Here is a 20,867-nt window from a genome sequence, read left to right on the forward strand (position 1 = left end):
CTTGACAGTAAACCAGTCTCAACTCCAGGATTTGTCAACAAGCAACTTTCACAATATGATGGTACACCCCTGGAAGATGCCACTGAATATCGTCGGGTTGTTGGTTCATTGCAGTACGTCACCATGACCCACCCTGATATTGCTTATGCCGTCAACCGTGCCTGCCAATATATGCATGCTCCAACATCCTCTCATTGGCTTGCTGTCAAGAGGATTCTGCGATATCTTCGAGGCACCCAACATCATGGCATAACTCTTTCTGCATCCTCCAGTTTTCATCTTTCTGCCTTTGCTGATGCAGATTGGGCTTCCTCACCTGATGACAGACGCAGCACCAGTGGCTATTGTGTCTTCTTTGGTGACAGCATTGTGTCTTGGTCTTCTAGCAAACAGAAAGTGGTGTCCCGTAGCAGCACAGAAGCTGAATATCGATCTCTTGCCAACGCTGCTGCTGAGCTCACTTGGTACAAATATCTCTTCTCTGAGTTACATCTGCCTATTACTTCACCTCCTGTTCTTTGGTGTGACAATATTTCTGCCACTCATCTTGCCTCAAACCCCATTTTCCATGCTCGCACAAAACATATTGAGATTGACTTTCATTTTCTCCAAGACATGGTTACACGCAAGGAGCTCTCAGTTCAATTTGTGCCTTCGGAACACCAAGTGGCTGACATACTCACTAAACATCTACTTGCAGCTCGGTTCAATGCTTTGTGTTCCAAATTGACAGTTCTTCCTAGACCTATCAATTTGAGGGGGCCTGTTAGAGAATGTTAGTTTAGGCTGTTACTCATTTTGTTAATTCTGTTACTTTGTAACCATTCTGTTTCATACATGTACAATCTCTTTTCTCTGTAAACTCTTATTATATAATAAGGGTTCTTCTCTCAGATTAATACAACAATAAGAGACTTTGTTTTCACTCTCTCTCTCTAGATTTACAAATGATACGATTTAAAAATGTTGGAGATTTAACTGATACAAAATCAACTTTTGGGACATAAATGTTACAAAGTGTAAAGAATATGGACTAGAGCTGAAAAAAACTTATATATATAATATTGTTTATTTATTTAAAATTTATATGACAATCATAAAAATTTATTAAATATTTTAAATAAAATTAAACAAATATGCATTGTATATTGCTTGCACCTAATTATAATATAATAAGTGTGATACTAATAATTTTTTTAAAAGGAATATTCTTCATAAAATTCCAAGATATTACATGAACGATCTTAAATAATTTCATATGATTTATTGTTTTTTTTAATAAAGTTTCACACAAAGGGTTAATCTTTTTTTGAATAGAGAAAAATGTGGATTTGCATGTATCCTTATAAGTCGTATCTGGCCCTATATGTTTCCACTACAAGCATTCTGAAACTCTCATTCTTGTCATTCAAATTTTTACTAAAACGAGAATGTGGAAGAACGTGGTGCAGTAAGGGGAAAATATTTCATGCCGTGTATGCTCATATGATGTCATCCGACTAAAATAAATCAACCCATTACGATGCGGATGGTTATATGGAGGTAATTGAAATGCATTATTCAATTTGACATATTTTTTCTAGGTAATTACTAAGGAACTATGTAATTGAGAAGTCTCAATTACTCTCTAATTCTCAGTCCCTGATAAGAATTGAGTATAATTACACTATATAATTACTTGCTTTTATCAATTTTAAATAATATTTATTATACAATATTATTTTTCTGTATATTACTAACTAATTTGCCAAACATAACAATATAAATTCACAAATAATTACTACTTACATCCAAATACACCTTGTATTAAAATATAGTGTAATTACTCAAAAATGTAATTGCCACTCTAGTAATTACACAATTGTTTTCTAATACACCCTAAGTGAGAAAATGATAAGCATTAAAATTTCAAAACAAGTTACATTTAGAAGAGCTAGAGTTGGCAGTATATCACCAATATTTACAACTATGTAAAATATAATCAACAACATCATTATTTTCAGGTTTGTGGTGGATAGAGCTCCCAAAGGGCAACAGTCGTGTCTTCTGATGCAGAAGCCATTAGCTTAGAATCGTTAGAGTATGAGACCGCATTACACTTCAAAACAAAAACAGTAGAACAATCTAATGAGTCCAATGCAAACTAAAATATAGCCAATGACTACAGCAAGGAATTATTGTGTTATTTTTTTCACTATAAAATGAATCAATTTACCGTCTTATGGTGATACTTCAATATGGCTAAAGCATTTCCTTTCCGATAGTTATAAATCCGCACCCTGCCAAAGAAAATGCCCAGCTTAAATACCATATAATAACAGACATGTGTGTATAAATATATATATATAAATTATATGTGAAGTGAAGACAAATAGTATTTTTGCATTGACTATCAAAAAATATGAATCAATACTAATAATATGAGGCCACGTGATGACATATACCAATAAACTATGAACAGAAATCTCGTCTAATTATTCGGAACTAAAACAGAGTGATCCCAACCTGTGATCCCAGCCAGCGGTCGCAGCAATTTTTCCATCTGGCCGAATGGAGATACCAGAAATGCCTGGTCGTTCCAAATTAATTTCTTTCTTCACCACACAAGTGCCCTGAGTTTAATATTTCAAAAGCATATCAATAAACAAGTCATCAATTATACATATAATTGTAACTAGTAGTCAGGAAAGAAAAATAACTTCCTGTTCTATTACCCAACTCACAGATTATTATAAAAGGGAAATCGATTTAGATCAGTCAATGACAATACTTGCATGATGCAAAACCAGAATTTCTCACACATTATTTTATCTACTGTAGCTTTTGGGTTTTTTTTCACAATCAAATCATTACATAAGCTTAGTTAATTAGATTGAAAGATAATCAGTCACTTTCCCTTAAATGTGAAAATGGATTATTAGCCGTCTACATGCAAAACTGTACTACCATAACATTTAAGAAATTCTGACTGTAAATTGACAAGTTAGCACAAAACTACTACTGCTACGATTCCAAATCAGAGTATGTGTGTGTGTTAGTCATTAAACTTGTCTGAATAGTCTTGACATGATGTTGAATATTCAGTGTGCAGTGGCAGATAGTTACCATTGAATGATCCAAACTATACATTAGAATTTTGTCATCTGCAGATCCAGAGATACCACCATTGCATGACCCATCAATGCATAGACTTAGAACTGCATAAGAATACACAATTATCACACTCTGTCGCATAGGGGAATGATGCTTAGTATGAGGTAATTCTTTAAATGTTATGTCCCACCTGGCTCTGAATGAAACTTGACAGACGTCAATGGAACCCCGGAATTTCTTATATCCCACCAAAGCATTGAACCATCCTCATAACTGCAACATGAAAAATAAATAAACACAACCATACTCCTTTAAGTGGACTGATTTTTATAAGAAGCACCATGCTTTAGTCAAGGATTTCATTCTACAAAGTAGAAACATAATTCATGGCAACCTCACTGCAATAATCAACATGTATCAGCCATCATAAACAATACTGAACCCCATAAACCATGAACTGGTCTAATTTTAATAAGACAATCCCCCAAACAATTAAACCTACATATGCCATTCAAGAACCGTAACTTGATGGTCTCAACTGACAGCTAGGATATAATTTGACCGCATGCATAGAGAACAAACCAATTAATATACAATTAATTATCATAATCTCTATCAATCAAACAAGGATGATGTCTCAATGTGCTACAAAGGCCACAAAATATGATGATGAAAAAACAGTTATTTTCAGGTAGCCTTGAGGAAAAAGAAAAGATGTACCCAACTAGGACATTTATAGCTCCTTGTGATTCAGATGGAATAAATGCTTGAATAGCCATGCACATTCCTGCAAGAAACAATACTCAGATGTCAAATCAAATGAAGTAAATTTGTTAGTAAATAATTTCGGACAAATACCTTGAGACCATGGGTCAATAGTCATATAAATCAAAATTTACCTCTTTCTTTGGTGGAAAATTTTGGTGAGCCACCAACACAGTTTTCAGGTAGACGCATAATTCTTTCTGCAGTATTTAGATCCCAAATCTCAACCTAAGAGCATAAACCCACAAAAAGATAAAAAATCATGAACAAATGATGCAACATAGCCTATACACGAAAACAAAGTAACTAATAATGTAAAAGATAACTATTGACCTCAGAAGACTGCTCCCCTGCAATAGTCACATATTTAGGTTCTTCAATGTGCGAATCTCCTGAATCCAGAACAAAATTTAGTCAATTATTTAAAATCAGTATTTTTTGGAGCAACAAAATATGTGTACGAGAAACTAAACATCCAAACTAGATGATATAACCATTGCCCGTGATTTACATTGTATAAAGGCAAGGCTACCATCAATCAGCCCCCAGATATAATTGAGACAAGCATCTAAAACACATGCAAAATTTAATATCATCAAACGCTAATCTTAGCAAAACCTTGCAAGTTACCAGAATGATTTGTCAGATTTTCTTGACCCTGCTCTCGAGTATCCTCCAGAAGCTGCTTGGAACAAGCATAAGGTTTCTTCACCAGTGAAAGCTTACAAAAGTGGTAAGCGTTTGTCTTGATAGTAAGCAATGGGCTCCTGCAAAGTATATTATTTAGCCCCATAAATTACATAATCCCCACTCATATATATGTATATATGATAGTTAAAAAAAAATTAAATAAACCCTAATTGATCATCACCTGGATAGACCTCCATCTTCTAAATCCCAACACTTAACAGTTCCATCCCTTCCCTGGCTAAACAAAAAATCAGTTATTTTCAGGATACTCAGTTTTAACATATAAATAATAGGAGATTGGACAATTTTATTTGTTTAACTAAAACAAGTTAAAATAACCTGATAACTTTGTTGGTTCCAACCAAATAACTGCTAGCAACAGAAACAACTCCATGAGCGGCACTGTGAACCCTGAAATTAAACTCTAAACACAATAAATCACAAAACTCATAAACAGAATTAAAAAATTATCTTGTTTAAAAATTGATAGAGAACCATGCCGATGAAATTGTTCGATGCTGCGATGTATCCCAAATCCTCAACTCACCATCTGCAGAGCTGAATAATGGAATAAACCAAAATTCGTAAAATGATGGGATATGGAATGAGGGAAAAGAATATAAAAGAAGAAAATAAAGTGAAATAGTACCCAGTGAATAAGATAGGTTTAGATGGATGGAAACAAATGTCCATAACAGAGGCGCGGTGACCTCTCAGCACTGCTATGGGGTCGGGTGATAGTCTATGCTTGCTCATTCTTCACTATTTTCTTCTCCACTGACAAACTCCTATACAAACTTCTCCACTGACAAACACAGAACCAATCATAAAAATCATAAGCAATCCTTAAGTGTTCAATTGCTCACCGTTTGTCTTGCACCGTTTGTATAAAACGGCAACAGTCACAATTTGAAATTTGCAGCAATTTCAAACTGACTTTATTTATTTACTACGCTCTTGTTCAGACTAATCATATATTCTCAAAAGCTAGACTATAAAAGGATTCTAAGGCCTCAAACCCAAATAATTAGAATTAATTCTACTTCTATCTACCAAAACTCTCAACAAAATTATTGTTGAAACAGAAACTAAATCTTCAAAAAAGCAATTGAACCAAACTGAACAAACCCAGAAAAGAATAAACCTCTTCATACCCATATTACACCCCAGAAACCCCAATAAACAGTTCAAAACAAATCGAAACAAAAAATCAAATGTTTACCACACTAGAGCACAACCACACTTAAAGAACTACTAGCAAAACAAAAAGTGAAAATCACATACCCAACTCAACGTGAAGCGACAAATCGCGTGGCTCCGGCGGAGAGGCGACGACTCACGTTGGAGAAACTGTGAGACAACGAGAGGCGAAGGGGCTTAGGGTTTAGAACCACATCCCAAAACTACGTCGTTCGGTATGATTTTTTTTTTGGCAACAGTGTTTTTTTCTAAGAAAAATATCAAAAACTGAATTCATTACTCTGAACATTTGACCGAAAAACCTGAAAATCTGAACAACCTGCCCAATTCGAGCCCAAAAAACCACTTTTTAAAAAAAAACCTGTCGAATTCGGGTTAAACTCATTCCGACCTAACATGTGTTCGGATCGAGTTCGGGTTTGTGTTTTGTTGTAATCTCAGATTCGAGCGTAACCCGAAATTTGAACTTCAAAAAATATTTAAAAGTAATATTTTTATATATAATATCTTAACTACGTATATAAAATTATACACTTTTCTTATGTGATGTAACACTGACACTAGTTTTTACTTTTTTAATATATTTTGAAAAACAACTGACACAATATCTTTTACTTTTTCATTTTATTATTATATATTTTGAAACATCAAAACTTATCTACGATCATTTAAGACTTCTGACATTATTTTTCATTTTCTTTTTAATATATTTTGAAAACATAAAGCCAAAAAAAACATTAATAATTAGGCCTGTTTGGTATTGTTTTTTGTTTTTTGTTTTCAAAGTTGTGTTCTTAGAAATGAGAATAGAAAACTGTTTTTGTAGTTTTCAAAAAATAAGAGGTGTTTGGTTAATTTTTTTTAAAAACAATTTTTTAGTTTTATTTTTTAAAAATCTTAAATAAAATATTAACAAAAAGAAAAATATTTTAAAAGTTTGTAATAAATAATGAGATAAAATAACTTGAAAAAAAATGATGAAAAATAAGGAGTGAGAAAGTAAGGGGAGAAAAATTGAAGAAATAGAAATTGAGAAGAGAGAAATTGATCCAAGAAAAAATAAGAGAGAATGTGATGAGAAAGAAAGTGAAGAGAGAGAAGTGAGTAGAGAGAAAGTGATGAGCGACGAAAAATGATGAGAGAGAAAATGATGATATATTAAGTGATGGGAGTGAAAGTGATGTGAGAGAAACTAATGAGAGAGAAAATTATGTGACAATAAATGATGTTAGATAATAATAAATAAATAAATGATGTGAGAAAAAAAAAGATAGATAAATTTTTTTTTAGAACAACAGAAAACAACTTTTTGTTGTTCTCAAAATTTTCTGACTTTTGTAACTTTGTTTTTAAAAATTGTTTTCTGAAAACAACGCCAAATACTCCAACTTGTTTTCAAAAAACAGTTTTTAGCTTTTAAAAACAAAAAACAGTTTTTTAGTTAAGGTGTCAAACACCATCTATTTTAATCTTTCTTTTTCTCTCACCTTCTCTTTCTCCTTGTACGTACATGCCATCAAAAGATCATGCCCCAATTTTTTTCCTTCTTTCTTCCGCCTCTCTAAACTCTCGCTAGTCATCCTTCATCTTCTCCACTTTCTCTTTTCTAAAACTATTTTGTTCTTTTTTCAAAGGCTTCTTGAAAAAAGCTTTCATCCCCTATCTTGCTCCAAGGCCAAAGCCTCTGCCATCTTTGCATAAAGGTAAGTTTTTATTTCAGTCGTTCACCTTTTCCCTCTCTCTTTCTCCGTAAGCAGCAAGGTTCGACGACCATTAGTGACAATAGAGCTAGAAGTAAATGTTGGCTTGTGCTCTACAAAGGATCTAGGCTTTTAGAAACTCTCAAATTTTTGGGTAAAACAATAGTAAAATTGAAATAAAATTGACAACAAAAACTGTATTTTTGAAAATTTGTCAACAAAGCCCACAATAAGCCCAAACCCGAAGACAAACATATAAAACCCATGACCCAACCACATCCGACCTGATATAACCCGAAAATAAGAAAAATCTGAAATTTATTCGAGCGGGTTCGGTATACATTTTTCAAGCTCGAAACCTGCAAAACCCGCCTAATGTGCAACCCTATTCATTTCTAGGGATGACAATGGGTAAGGTATGGGTAGGATATGCCTATTCCACAGTCATACCCTATAAAAAAAAGAAATTTACAATTATATACATATAATATAAAATAATTACAAAAATGTCTTGCCACATCATCAAAAAATACCGAAATTTAAAAATAATATACCTGAATTTGAAACTTTCCCGAAATCTCGTTTTTCTGGGTTTTAAAATGTAATATTTTGGTCACTTAAAATGTTAATAAGTTACCAATTAGTTACTTTCATGAAAATTTTATTTTTAGAGCATATTATATATATACATTTTTGTTACATCCAAAACTTATTTGTTGAAACGTTTTTATCTTAAGACACAAATTAGTCATTTTTAAGTTATATTATGGTGTCTTATTATTTAAGATATTTTTATGTTGTCGATTAGTCATTTTTTAGAAACTAATAAGTTACAATAAAGTATAACAAATCACTATATAGCTTATTATTAGAAGTTACTTTTAGTATGCTATACAGTAACGTTTTTAATGAAAAGTTTTAATTCACTTTGTTACACCAAAATTTCGAGAATGGAAATTTTGATCTCGAAAGTCGGGCTCGTAAGGTGTAAGCTCGAAATAAGTAGACTCGTCATATAATCAGCATTAATGAGAATGTCAGGGACAGTCTCGCTGAGTATTAAAATAACGACGTCGGAATTGGTGAGCTTGGAAGTGTTCCGAGGTTACAAGTCGAGCTCGAAGCTGCAATGACAAAGGTTCAACACTTGTATAAGTATCCTGGTTCATCTTTTACCATCAGACATGACAGACATTATGAGCTCGGAGAGGATGGTCTCGACAAAGTTACTTGTTAAGACCGAGGCAAACCGAGCTAGCAAGCTCATGATGATTGTTGATCTCGAAGGCATTCGAATATTCGAGGTCGATAACCAAGTGTGAACATATTTATTGTTGTAGAATCCCTATATTTAAGGGATTGGTTGTAATATGTTATTGAATCCCTAATATTATGGGATTTATGCGCATACATAGTAACTATATGTGTTTAATTACATTTATTTTTAATTGATTTTGTTGACCCTGAATTTGGCCAACTGACACGGAGTCAAATACGCTTGATGTGGACAAACACATTGGAAAGAATGTGATGACAAAATAATAAAGAACACAAAGGTTTATAGTGGTTCGGCTCCAGAATCTGGTAATAACCTACGTCCACTTGAATTATTATTGATGTAAGACTCAGAGGAGTGATTAAAGAACTAGGGTTCAATGAGTTTCAGTCCCCTCTCAGGAATAGTACAATAACTCTAATTTCTCGTGATCTAAAAGTAAGAAAAAAGAAGAAGAAGAAGATCCCTTTCCCTTGAGCCCTCATCCTTTATTTATAGGCTCAAGGCAGATTTTAACCGCTGAACCACGTAAAAATCGTGTCTTTTATTGTTTCTCTCTTTTGGTATTTTGTTTGATTGCTCTTCATTTCTAAGTCGCCGAAAAACGGCGTCAACAGTTTGGTGCTTTCATTGAGAGCTATTAAACAAGACGTGAGCCTATTTAGTCAGAAAACCTCCTAAATCATCAATGGCCGCTGCAAACAACCCCAGCACTAGTGGGCGACCATTACCCCAAATACCTGAAGAACAAACTCCTTGTATTGAGGAATATCCCCGACGACCTGGAAAGCAGCCTATGGTAGAACCGGACCCTGAGGAGAGGAGTGATTCATCCAATTCTCAAGGGCCACCTGCTCCCAGGCCTGATGAGGATTTATACTACAACCTTGAAATATATGTTCCTTTCGTGAAACTTGAAAATCGTCAATTGCGCAAACAATTAGCAGAGCGACAGAACGCAATGAAGAATTAGCCAGACAGGCAGATGACGCCCAGGCACCTCCCCGGAGGCCTAGGGGACGCCCCCATGGGAGCATGACCGCCAGGAGGGCAGAACAAGCATTGCAGCTGAACCAGCTAAGGCCCCAGAGGAGTACCCGGGCTGAGGCCACTGTCAACCCGACTGCAGAATTGCCTACAGGAACGGGTAATAACCGAGCCCCTCCAGTGGCTCTGACTCTGAATCCTGATACTGCAAGAGACAACCTAGAGCCTGTTTGGGCAAATTCTGGGCCATCTAGGCCCGATAATGGGAGACAGCCACCGTCGCCCATAAGGCATCCACCATCACCAATAATACACCCCTCGCCAGTTCGAGAGGTCCCATGACCTGCACCAAGGAGGCCATCTTGTAGCAGCAGTCGAGATGGAAACCTATAGGCCAGGCCTGGACAGGAGAACGAAAGGGAAGCTACCCGAGTTCGCAAAGCTCCTCAGCCTTCGGGAAACCAAACGTCAAGATCACAAACTGCTATAACAAGAAGGCCAGCAGGGGACCCACCTCGTAATCACCGAGCCACAACTCCAGAGAGGGCTACAAGTTATGTAAGCGAAAGCTCGGATTACACTCGGTCCGTAAGCATTTATAACACTGAGCCAAGGCATACAGGGAATCGAGGGAATCACCCAGATCTGTGGGATCATCTAAACCATAACCAAGGGCGAGATAATCCCCCAAACCCTGATTTGCGTGACCATCTGAATGGCCGTAAACAGCCAGCATATAACCCTATACCAAGACATGGAGCTGGAGTTTTTATTAACGATAACCAGCCCCCTCAGGTCCAAGCTCAACCCCCAGTGGATTTAGTCCAAGAAAGAATTGACCAGTTAGAAAGAGCATTCAGGCTCCTGCAAGACGAACGTAACATGGACAAGGCTGAAGAGTACGATGAGGAGCTCGAGCCTTTTGCCCCACATATCTCCAGTACTCTGTTTCCTCAGGGATTTAGAATACCCCATGTGTTGTATTATTTATAATGTAATGTAATATTATATTATTTTATAATATAATGTTTTAGATTAAATAAATGTGATAAAGAGTGTCACATTTGTAACATATAATAGAGAGTTACAATATTTAGATATATGTGAAATATCCAAATATGTAACATATTTGGTGTTACAAATTCAGTCACAAATTTGTAACTCTCAAATATTACCCAATAATGTGTAGATTGTATGTTACACATTTGAGATTGGATTTCACAAAGTCATTATGAAATATGGCTGTTGGAGACATGTTTTTAACTCCCAATAGGTGTTTGGATGCTACAAAATCATGTGGGAAAGGATTTTGGATGTTTTGGAACGTTTTTGGAAAAATGACATTTTGTGCTGAAAATGGCTTGTGGCTGCGGCCACTGACTTTCCCTGGCCACGGCCTAGGGAACAGTGTTAGTGCTTAGAGAATAGGGGAAATAAGCTTTTGGACAAAGGTTTTGAACCTTGTTCAAGTTGGTGATCCCCACTACTCTACACTTTGGTTGTGTGAGAGTTTATTCTTTTTGTTGGTTTTATTTTCATTATTTTGATCTTGCTGATCTTATTTACTTGTAAAATTATTGTTTTGAGTTTGTAATCTTCGTCTTCTACATCTTTCTATTTACTTGTATTTTGAGCAATTGAGTTGTAATATTTCTTTAATCAATATTATATTGTCTATTGTATTTTTGCATAAAGTTGTAATTTGGTTTTCCATATTTCCATTGAGTATAAAAATATATTCTCTAACAATCAAAAGCTTATTTTCATTTTCAATGGAAGGAGAAACCATAGAGATCTTGTGAGGATCCAATTTTTAAAAGATGGTAAGATAAGGTAATGTTCTTCTTTTGTTTTCTTAGAAGATCTAATGGTTTTCATATAGTAATAGAAATGAGAAGTAGAAAATTTTATAAATGAGGTTAATTGTTTTCTAATCTCTTTTGTTTTTCAAATATAGGTGTTAGATTAGAAGATAATATAATATCTTGAGTTTTTGTTTTATATGATTAATGTGTAAATAATCTAGTAGATTATTGGGTAATATGCTAGCATGTTATTGAATTGTCTTATTATGTGATAATGATAAATTATTAGAATGACAATTTTATGAGTTTTATATGACATGCATAAATATATTGATTTTGTGAATCAATAAAAATGTGAAATTATATGTGTATGATATTTGTAATTTATGTTTACATATTAATAAAGAGCCATGTTAGTATGATATAAGTCATATATGTTGACAACTATGTGAAATTATATTGAAATATAATCATGCAAACATTTGTGAGATTTTAATAGGTTTTATCCTATATTATTGTTAGTATGTGATTTGTGAATAAAATAATTATTTGAGAATTTAAAATTTTCTCACTTAAAAGATGAGCATCTCATTTGATGAGATAAGAAAAGATGAACCTAAGGGGTTACATCTTTTAATGGTTGTGTCTTGTCATTGCAAGAAAAATGGATCAATGTAGATTGAAAAATTGTGGGATGACATACTGACTCAATAGACTTATAGTCTAGAGTGTGGTCAAATAAAATATATTTGAGAATTATTTAGTAACAATAATTCTTAAATATTCAATGAGAAAACATTTCAAAATTGGAGAAACAAATTTGAATCTTTACACCAATAGTGAATAGATTAAAGAGAACTTTATTCATTTTGGTTAAAGATTGTGATATGTTTAAATTAATCTCAATGAGGAGATGATTTTAAAATAAAACATAAGAAATTAAAATGTTTAAATAAATCAATGAGGGTTTATTTTCTTTGATTTAAAGTGTTTAAAAAAAAATTGACATCTTCAAATTGATTTTGATGAGAAAATCAATGGATGCCAAATTGGTGTTTTCAAAAGAATCTAAAAGATTCTTAGAAAATACACAAAAGTTGTTTAAGTGATTTTTGAGATTATTTAGACAACTAAAAGTGAAAATGAGTGATTATTTGTTTGAGAAATTTTCACATGACATTTGTGTTCACATTTTTATTTTGTGAAATACATAAAAGAAATAAACTAAGTAAAAGTTGCTTTGAAAGAAATGTGTCTTGCTTTAGGAAGTAAATAAATCAAGATAAACATTGAGGTTTTTATCTTGATCTATTGAGAGTTTATCATATGGCTTAGAGGACTCAAAATGAACTTTGAGAATTATAAGTCTAGATTTATCTTGGAGGATAAAAGACTTAATAAAAATGAAGAGATATATATTTTAAATGGTTTATCACTATGTGAGAACTATGTGAGAAATGTGAGGGTGATTCTCCAAAAGTTAATCAATTTATTTTGTTGATAATAATTGATTAATTTGGTTATCCTATCAAATATGTGATTTGGAATTCCACATTCTAAATCACATTAGATATATGTGTATAGAATGAACAAATCTAGACATGTTTGGTGTCTAAAGTTATTGTTTTGTAATATTTTGATTCAAGAAAGAATCAATTTAAAACATAAAGGAGAATTCTAGAAATAAATAGGTTTCTAGAATTAATATTCAAATGTTTATTTTGGATATTGAATTATAAATAGTGGGGGTGTTGACAATGGTCAAAATTACTATTTTAAAGGGGTAACTATTTTAATCAAACTATAGCTAGCAACAAAGTTTGAATAAAATAATGAGAGTGTCTAAGTATGCATACACGAGAAAAGAAATGATTCAAATGGAATCATTTCAACATCTCAAGGGATGAGACTTAGACTCCCTAAAGAGATTCATGGTTGATGGTAACCTATCTTAATACTAGTAACCAAACTAGTATTAGGTTCAATAGGTAATAACAAGTCAATCAAGTGAATAGTAGTAATACTCGAATTTTGTCCCATATGAGATATGAGTACTAGTGTGTTACCAAAGTGAGGGTTAAACCCGAAAAGTTTTTTAATAGAACTTAGTTTTGAAAAGACAAGTATTTTAGGGTAACAAAATACTGTAAGAGTTCTACATATATAGACCTAGGGGTGGTGCCGCCCCTCATAAGAATTGGAAGTCATTCTCAAGAAAAGTCTATGAATGGAATGTGCACATGGTCATTAACGGTGCAAAGGCGAGACATTGAGGTCTCAAGTGAACATAGCAAAGGTGTGTATGTTATCACCAGCTTGTTATCAAGGGATAGTGGTTCAATGCTTCGACAACCAAAATTTCAACAATCTTTGTGATAATTACACTAAGATAAAATTCAAGTAAAAAGACATTTTATTTTATGCATCAATGCAAAGGTTTATATAGAGAGTGATTATTTAAACAAGTGGAGGAATATTATATTTTATATAATGTTTGATTGATTAAATAAGTGTTACAATAGATAACTATTTAATCTAGTGGGTGAATGTTATATTATTTATAATATAATGTAATATTATATTATTTTATAATATAATGTTTTAGATTAAATAAATGTGACAAAGAGTGTCACATATTGTAACATATAATAGAGAGTTACAATATTTAGATATATGTGAAATATCCAAATATGTAACATATTTGGTGTTACAAATTCAGTCACAAATTTGTAACTTCCAAATATTACCCAATAATGTGTAGATTGTATGTTACACATTTGAGATTGGATTTCACAAAGCCATTATGAAATATGACTGTTGGAGACATGTTTTTAACTCTCAATCAGTGTTTGGAGGTTACAAAATCACGTGGGAAAGGATTTTGGATGTTTTGGAACGTTTTTGGAAAAATGACATTTTGTGTTGAAAATGGCCTGTGGCCGCGGCCACTGACTTTCCCTGGCCACGGCCTGGGGAACAGAGGCCAGTGACCGCGGCTAGTGAGGCTGACAACCAACTTGTTTTTTAGTTTTTCCAATTTGAATGGTTCTAACATCCCAAATAACTCCCAAATCCCATTTTAATTCCATAAACATACAATTAAACATTGGTAACAGCCATGGGGTTGGTGGAATTTGAAATTAAAATGGTATCTCAAACTCTATAAATAGGAGCCTAATGCTCACATGTAAGACACACAATTTTTCATCCACAAAGCACTTGGCTGGAAAATACACCATGATGGCTTGATAATTCCATAAAGCTATTTCCTAGAGAGATCCCTTAATGCTTAGAGAATATGGGGAAATAAGCTTTTGGCAAAGGTTTTGAACCTTGTTCAAGTTGGTGATCCCCACTACTCTACACTTTGGTTGTGTGAGAGTTTGTTCTTTTTATTGGTTTTATTTTCATTATTTCGATCTTGTTGATCTTATTTACTTGTATTTTGAGCAATTGAGTTGTAATATTTCTTTAATTAATATTATCTTGTCTATTGTATTTTTGCATAGAATTGTATTTTGGTTTTCCATATTTCCATTGAGTATAAAAATATATTCTCTAACACCATGTCCCACCATTTGATGGAAACTCAGACCCGTATAGTAATCTAAGTACCTTCAACACCATCATGCGAGTCAGCAATGTTGGCTACGAGCTCAAATGTATGTTGTTCCCAGCCACACTAATAGGACCAGCAAAAAACTAGTTTGAGAAATTTAGAAGACATTCGATCTCGTCCTGGGATCAATTAGCTAGAGACTTTAAGAAGAAATTTAGAGCAATAATTGGCATCAGGCCCGAGGCCTTTGCCTTAACCAATGTCCGACAACAGCTAAATGAGTCATTAAAGAGTTACCTCACGAGGTTTAACCTAGAAGTGGCCTGAGCTCAGAATGTCGACGATAGCGGCCACCTGATGGCTGTTAGAGCGGGTATTTTTCCAGGAAATCCCCTTTTGGAAGAGTTACAAAGGAAACCTATCAAGTCACTAACTGAGTTCAATCAGAGGGCCCAAAGATTTCTCAATGTAGAAGAGGCAAGGTTATCACTGAACCTGACCTCTCTGCCCATAACTACAATGACAAACGTGAAGTCGACCTCAACCTCGGCGACCCCGTCAACTTCAAAACCCTCTGGGGATAGCCCTTCTAAAAGGAAGAAGAACGAAGGGAATAACCCTAAGGCTGATGGAGGTAAAAAGAAGAAAGGGGAAAAATACTTCTCTGCATACAAGGTGTATACCAAGCTCAATGAGTCTCCGGAGAATATTTACCTAGCCAATGAAAACTAGGTCCCGTTCAGACGACATGACCCCATGAGGAATCAGAAGGCAAAATGGGACTCAAATAAATATTGTAGATTCCATAGAGATATTGGACACACAACCGATGAGTGTCGACAATTAACGAACGAGATCGAAGGTTTGATCTCGATGGGATATTTCAGTCAATACGTCAGAAACTGAAATCCCAATCAAGCATCAACAAGTCAGAGGGCAACAGCCGCGCAGCCTGCTCAACACAATAGTTCCTGAGCTCGGGAGGATGAGAGACCCCCTCCGATTAATGGAGAGGATGTAGTTACCATCTTGGGGGGACCTCATATCGTAGGTTTGGGCAGGAAAGCCCATAAAAGATACGTAAATGAGCTTAAGACCAGAGACGGTTCTCCTTACGAACCCGAGCCAAGAGCTCCAAAACAATAGAGGGTTGAGACTCAACCCATAAAATTTACCGAAGAGGATGCGACGCATGTTCAATTTCCTCATAACGACCCCCTGGTCATTACTCTCTAGCTCGCGAACAAGAGGGCACGCCGAGTCCTAATTGATAACGGAAGCTCGGTGAATATCCTTTACAAAGCCACTCTAGAAAAGATGGGACTCGCGCTTCACGATTTGAAAGCATGTGCAACAACGTTGAATAGTTTTTCAGGAGAAGGGATTGCCTGCATGAGATCCATTAAACTCCCCGTAACCTTGGGAGACTATCCAGTCTCAGTAGCCAAGATGATGGAGTTTGTAGTAGTGGACCTCCCATCGGCCTACAACGTATTGCTTGGGAGACCCGTCCCGATTGGGCTGGGGGCAGTATCGCCTGTTAGGCATTTGGCCATCAAGTTCCTGACCTCTAGTTGCATCGGGACGCTGAAGGGAGACCAGCTCGCAGGAAGGGAGTGTTATAACATTTTCATAAGAGGAAAAAGTTAGACAAGTGCGCAAGCCCTTGTAGTTATCCAAGAAATAAATAAAGTTGTTTTTGAAATTTATGACAAGATCAATCCTAGAGTAGATGAGAGGACCGATCTCGAACCTTTGGAAGAGCTCGAGGAGGTTAAGCTCGATGTAGTAGATGTCACAAAGGTGGTGAAGGTAGGTAAGAACCTTTCTGAAAAGGTAGAATAACAATTAATCTGCTTCTTGAGAGAAAACCAGGATGTGCATGCATGGTCGCACTCGGATATGGTAGGAATTAGTCCGAATGTCATGAGCCATGCACTCAATATTGACAAAAGCTTCCCCCCCAAAGCAGCAAAAACGAAGACTCCTGGATGATGATAGAAAGAAGGCTCTCAAGGAGGAGGTGGACAGGTTAAAGGCAAATCGATTCATACGAGATGCCTTTTATCCTGATTGGATTGCCAATCTAGTATTGGTCCCGAAACCCAACGGCAAATGGCGAACCTATATCGACTACTTAGATCTTAACAAGGCATGCCCTAAAGACTGTTTCCCCTTGCCTAGGATAGAACAGCTCGTAGATGCCACCGCAGGTCATGGCATAATGTCATTCATGGACGCTTATTCTGGATATAACTAGATCGCCATGCATGCACCAGATCAGGAACACACGAGCTTCGTGACTGACAAAGGGTTATAATGTTACAATGTCATGCCTTTTGGGCTCAAAAATGCTGGGGCCATGTACCAAAGGCTGGTGAACAGGATGTTTGCCGAGCAGATAAGAAATAACATGGAAGTTTATGTTGATGATATGTTAGTTAAATTGAAACATAACGACAACCATGTCGATGATCTCACAGAGGGCTTTACCGTACTTTGGAAGTACAACATGAAACTTAACCCACAAAAGTGCTCACTCGGAGTGTCTTCGGGAAAGTTCCTTGGATTTATAGTAAATGCACGAGGGATAGAAGTTAATCCGGACAAGATTAAGGCATTGATAAAAATGCCCTCACCTTGGAAGCATAAGGATGTCCAGAGCTTAACTGGACGGATGGCGACATTGAGTAGGTTTATATCGAAATCTACAGACCGTTGTCTTCCTTTTTTAACCTTTTGAGAAAGGGCAGAAAATTCGAGTGGTCCGAGGAATGCGAGCTCGCATTTCAGAACCTTAAGAAGCCTCACCGAACCACCAATCTTGTCAAAACCTATCACGGGAGAGGTTTTGTATTTATACCACGCAACAACCGAACACGCCATTAGTGTGGTGCTCTTCCGAGAAGAAAAAAAAGTACAAAAGCCTGTATACTATGTCAGCAAAAGGTTATTGGGGGCAAAATCGAGATACCCGTTGATGGAAAAATTGGCTCTTAGCCTAATACATTCATCTTGAAAGCTCCGACCTTATTTCAAAGCACACCTCATTCATGTGCTAACTGACTAGCCACTATGACAAGCTTTGTCCAAACCAGAGGCATCCAGAATATTGTTATAGTGGACTGTCGAACTCGAACGATTCGAGATCACGTACCACCCAAGAACAACCATCAAGGACAAGCCCTAGCGGATTTCATTGTCGAGTGTACTGGAATTTCAAATGACGAAGTTGTAACCCCAGCCCACGAGCTGTGGAAACTTTATGTCGACGGATCCTCCAACGAAAACAGATCGGGGGCAGGCATTATACTGATTACCCCAACAGGAAATCGATTCCACTCCGCTTTAAGGTTCAACTTTGAAACATCAAATAACGAGGCTGAGTACGAAGTGTTACTAGCAGGACTTCGAATAGCCAAAGAACTCAAAGCAAAGGCTATACACTACTATAGCGACTCGTAGCTGGTGGTCAACCAAGTTTTAGGAGAATATCATACTCATGGCATAAAAATGGCCGCGTACCTAGAGAAAGCAAAAGCTGTGCTCGGACAGTTCGAATTCTATGCTATAGAGCAATTCCCCCGAGAACAAAATTCAAATGCAAATGCGTTGGCCAGGCTCACTACAACCAGCGAGGCCAATACACTGAACATGGTTCTGGTAGAGTTTTTATCGACCCCGAGTATCAGCGAGTCTGACAAAGAGGACGTATGCATGATCGACTCACCACCTACATGGATGACCCCAATAATCGATTACCTCGAAACTGGAAGTCTCCCAGCAGACCGGAGGCAGATGTATCAGATCCTGAGGTACACTATTATGGAAGGAAGGTTGTATCGAAGAGGGTATTCTATGTCATTACTTCGATGTGTAACTTCACCCGAGGCAAAGAAAATTTTGGAAGAAATTCATGAAGGATTTTGTGGAGATCATACTGGGGGGCATAGTCTATCCAAAAAAGTGATAAGACAGGGGTATTTCTGGCCCACAGTCAAGGCAGACACGTTCGAGTATGTCAAATGATGTGATAAATGCAAGCAATTTGCTTCAATTCCGTGAGCTCCACCTACCGAACTTACCATGTTGACCTCCCAATGGCCATTTGTAGTGTGGGGAATCAACCTTATAGGCTCATTGCCAACTGGCAAAGGTGGAGGTAGGTACGTTGTGGTCACGGTCGATTATTTCACAAAATGGACTGAAGCTGAACCCCTGGCGACTATTACTTCGAAAAAAGTTTTAGAATTTGTGGTAAAAAATATCATCTGCCGATATGGGATGCCCAGAAAGATAGTGTTGGACAATGGAACCTAGTTTGACAGTGACCTATTTACCCATTTTTGTGAAAAAAATGGGATAATAAAAAGCTTCTCCTCCGTCGCCCATCCCCAGTCAAACGGCTAGGTTGAAGTAGTAAAAAAAACCCTAAAAAGCTCCATAAAGAATAGGTTAGAAGAGGCTAAGGGAGGGTGGCTCGAGAAGTTACCTCAGGTTTTGTGGGTTTATCGAACCACAACTCGGACTTCAACGGGACATACTCCTTTCTCCCTAGCGTATGGGTGCGAGGCCATGTTACCTATTGAAGTCGAAATTCCTACAATACAGAGCCACGCGTACAATCAGGCCTCAAACCAATCCCAGCTCGAAGAAAGTCTAGACCTCATTGAAGAAAGACGAGATGATGCTCAACTTAAAAATGTTGCATACCAGCAAGGAGCTACAAGGTACTTTAATAAGAGGGTTCGAGATAGAAAATTCGGATTGGGAGACCTGGTACTACGACGCGTATTTTTAGTTACATGAGACCCGTTTGCCGGGGTACTCGGACCTAACTAGCAAGGACAGTACTAGATCAAATCTGTCATCCGACCTGGGATGTCTAAATTGGCAAGATTGAACTGAGAGTTAGTTCCTTATTATCAATAATGGGGAAATGATGTTTTCGTTGTAACCAAGTTGTTTAATAAAATGTTAAGTTTTGTTCAAAATTTTGTCTTTTTGATTCAATGTTGTATTTTTTGCAAACTCTCTTAATTCAATAACCTATGGTCACACTTATAGGATATTAAGGGGGCATCAGTGGTATACAATCATACCATAAGTTTGAAAAAATAAATAACATAGAATAAAAATGTCTAGATCATTAACCCGACATGAAAATTTTGCTAAAATTACTTGGACTTAACCCGGCGTTAAATTTAAGTGTATGGAATAATAACCAAACACGCGAACTAAAAGTGTATGGAGTAATAACCAAACACACGAGCTAAAAGCTGTCTGGACTTAACCAGATTGAAAAAATTTATAAGTGGATGGATTACAAACCAAACACGAGCTAAATTAGTTTGGAACAAACCAACTAAAACTAATCGGCAAGCAAGAAAGTTGGAATAGAAAATAAACCAACTACAAATTAAGTCAATTCCGAGGCTGGAAAATTTTGCAAAAATTAGTTTCGACCTCACAACCTCGAGGAGCTACTCGAGGATGAGAAAAAGTGACTAGAAAAGCAAGACATAACTAAACTACTCAACTTACATACCAATTAAGTACCTTTGAGTATGTGGTGAAAGTAAGGTTTGACCTTGACATTGACGAAGTCGAACATGGATATTTCGAACAAACTATGCATGAATGCATTGGAATTCGAGCATAAATCCAATATATATGTATTTGTATGGATAAATAAATATAAAATCAAGTTTTTAATATAACATGCTCAAAATATTTTGACTTAGAAATGTAAAGCATAATATTAAAACAAAAAGCTGAAAGTAAAATCAAAT

At 35.9% G+C, this 20,867-nt stretch overlaps 1 protein-coding gene across 1 annotated transcript; it reads right to left on the reverse strand.

Moving 5' to 3' along the window:
• Positions 1 to 1,784: 1,784 nt before the first annotated feature.
• On the reverse strand, positions 1,785 to 6,206 carry LOC133808856 (protein DECREASED SIZE EXCLUSION LIMIT 1). The gene is made up of 14 exons (XM_062245898.1): positions 5,833 to 6,206; positions 5,198 to 5,353; positions 5,044 to 5,106; positions 4,888 to 4,959; positions 4,730 to 4,786; positions 4,489 to 4,625; positions 4,192 to 4,250; positions 3,993 to 4,086; positions 3,814 to 3,880; positions 3,284 to 3,366; positions 3,106 to 3,197; positions 2,506 to 2,612; positions 2,216 to 2,279; positions 1,785 to 2,098 (listed from the first exon to the last, which is right to left on the reverse strand). The coding sequence occupies exons 2-14, from the start codon at positions 5,302 to 5,304 to the stop codon at positions 2,000 to 2,002; spliced, it is 1,101 nt and encodes a 366-aa protein (XP_062101882.1). The 5' UTR covers positions 5,305 to 5,353; positions 5,833 to 6,206; the 3' UTR covers positions 1,785 to 1,999.
• Positions 6,207 to 20,867: the final 14,661 nt, after the last annotated feature.

The sequence above is a fragment of the Humulus lupulus genome, chromosome 1 (assembly GCF_963169125.1).
Source record: "Humulus lupulus chromosome 1, drHumLupu1.1, whole genome shotgun sequence".
NCBI lineage: Eukaryota > Viridiplantae > Streptophyta > Magnoliopsida > Rosales > Cannabaceae > Humulus > Humulus lupulus.

What these genes read in the sequence shown, in the direction of transcription:
- LOC133808856 (XM_062245898.1), bottom strand. Translation starts at nt 5,304, where the DNA reads ATGAGCAAGCATAGACTATCACCCGACCCCATAGCAGTGCTGAGAGGT. An exon ending in GAAGATGGAGGTCTATCCAG is followed by an intron (nt 4,626 to 4,729) that starts GTGATGATCAAT and finishes TATACTTTGCAG; the next exon opens with GAGCCCATTGCTTACTATCA. An exon ending in ATTTTCCACCAAAGAAAGAG is followed by an intron (nt 3,881 to 3,992) that starts GTAAATTTTGAT and finishes TGTTTCTTGCAG; the next exon opens with GAATGTGCATGGCTATTCAA.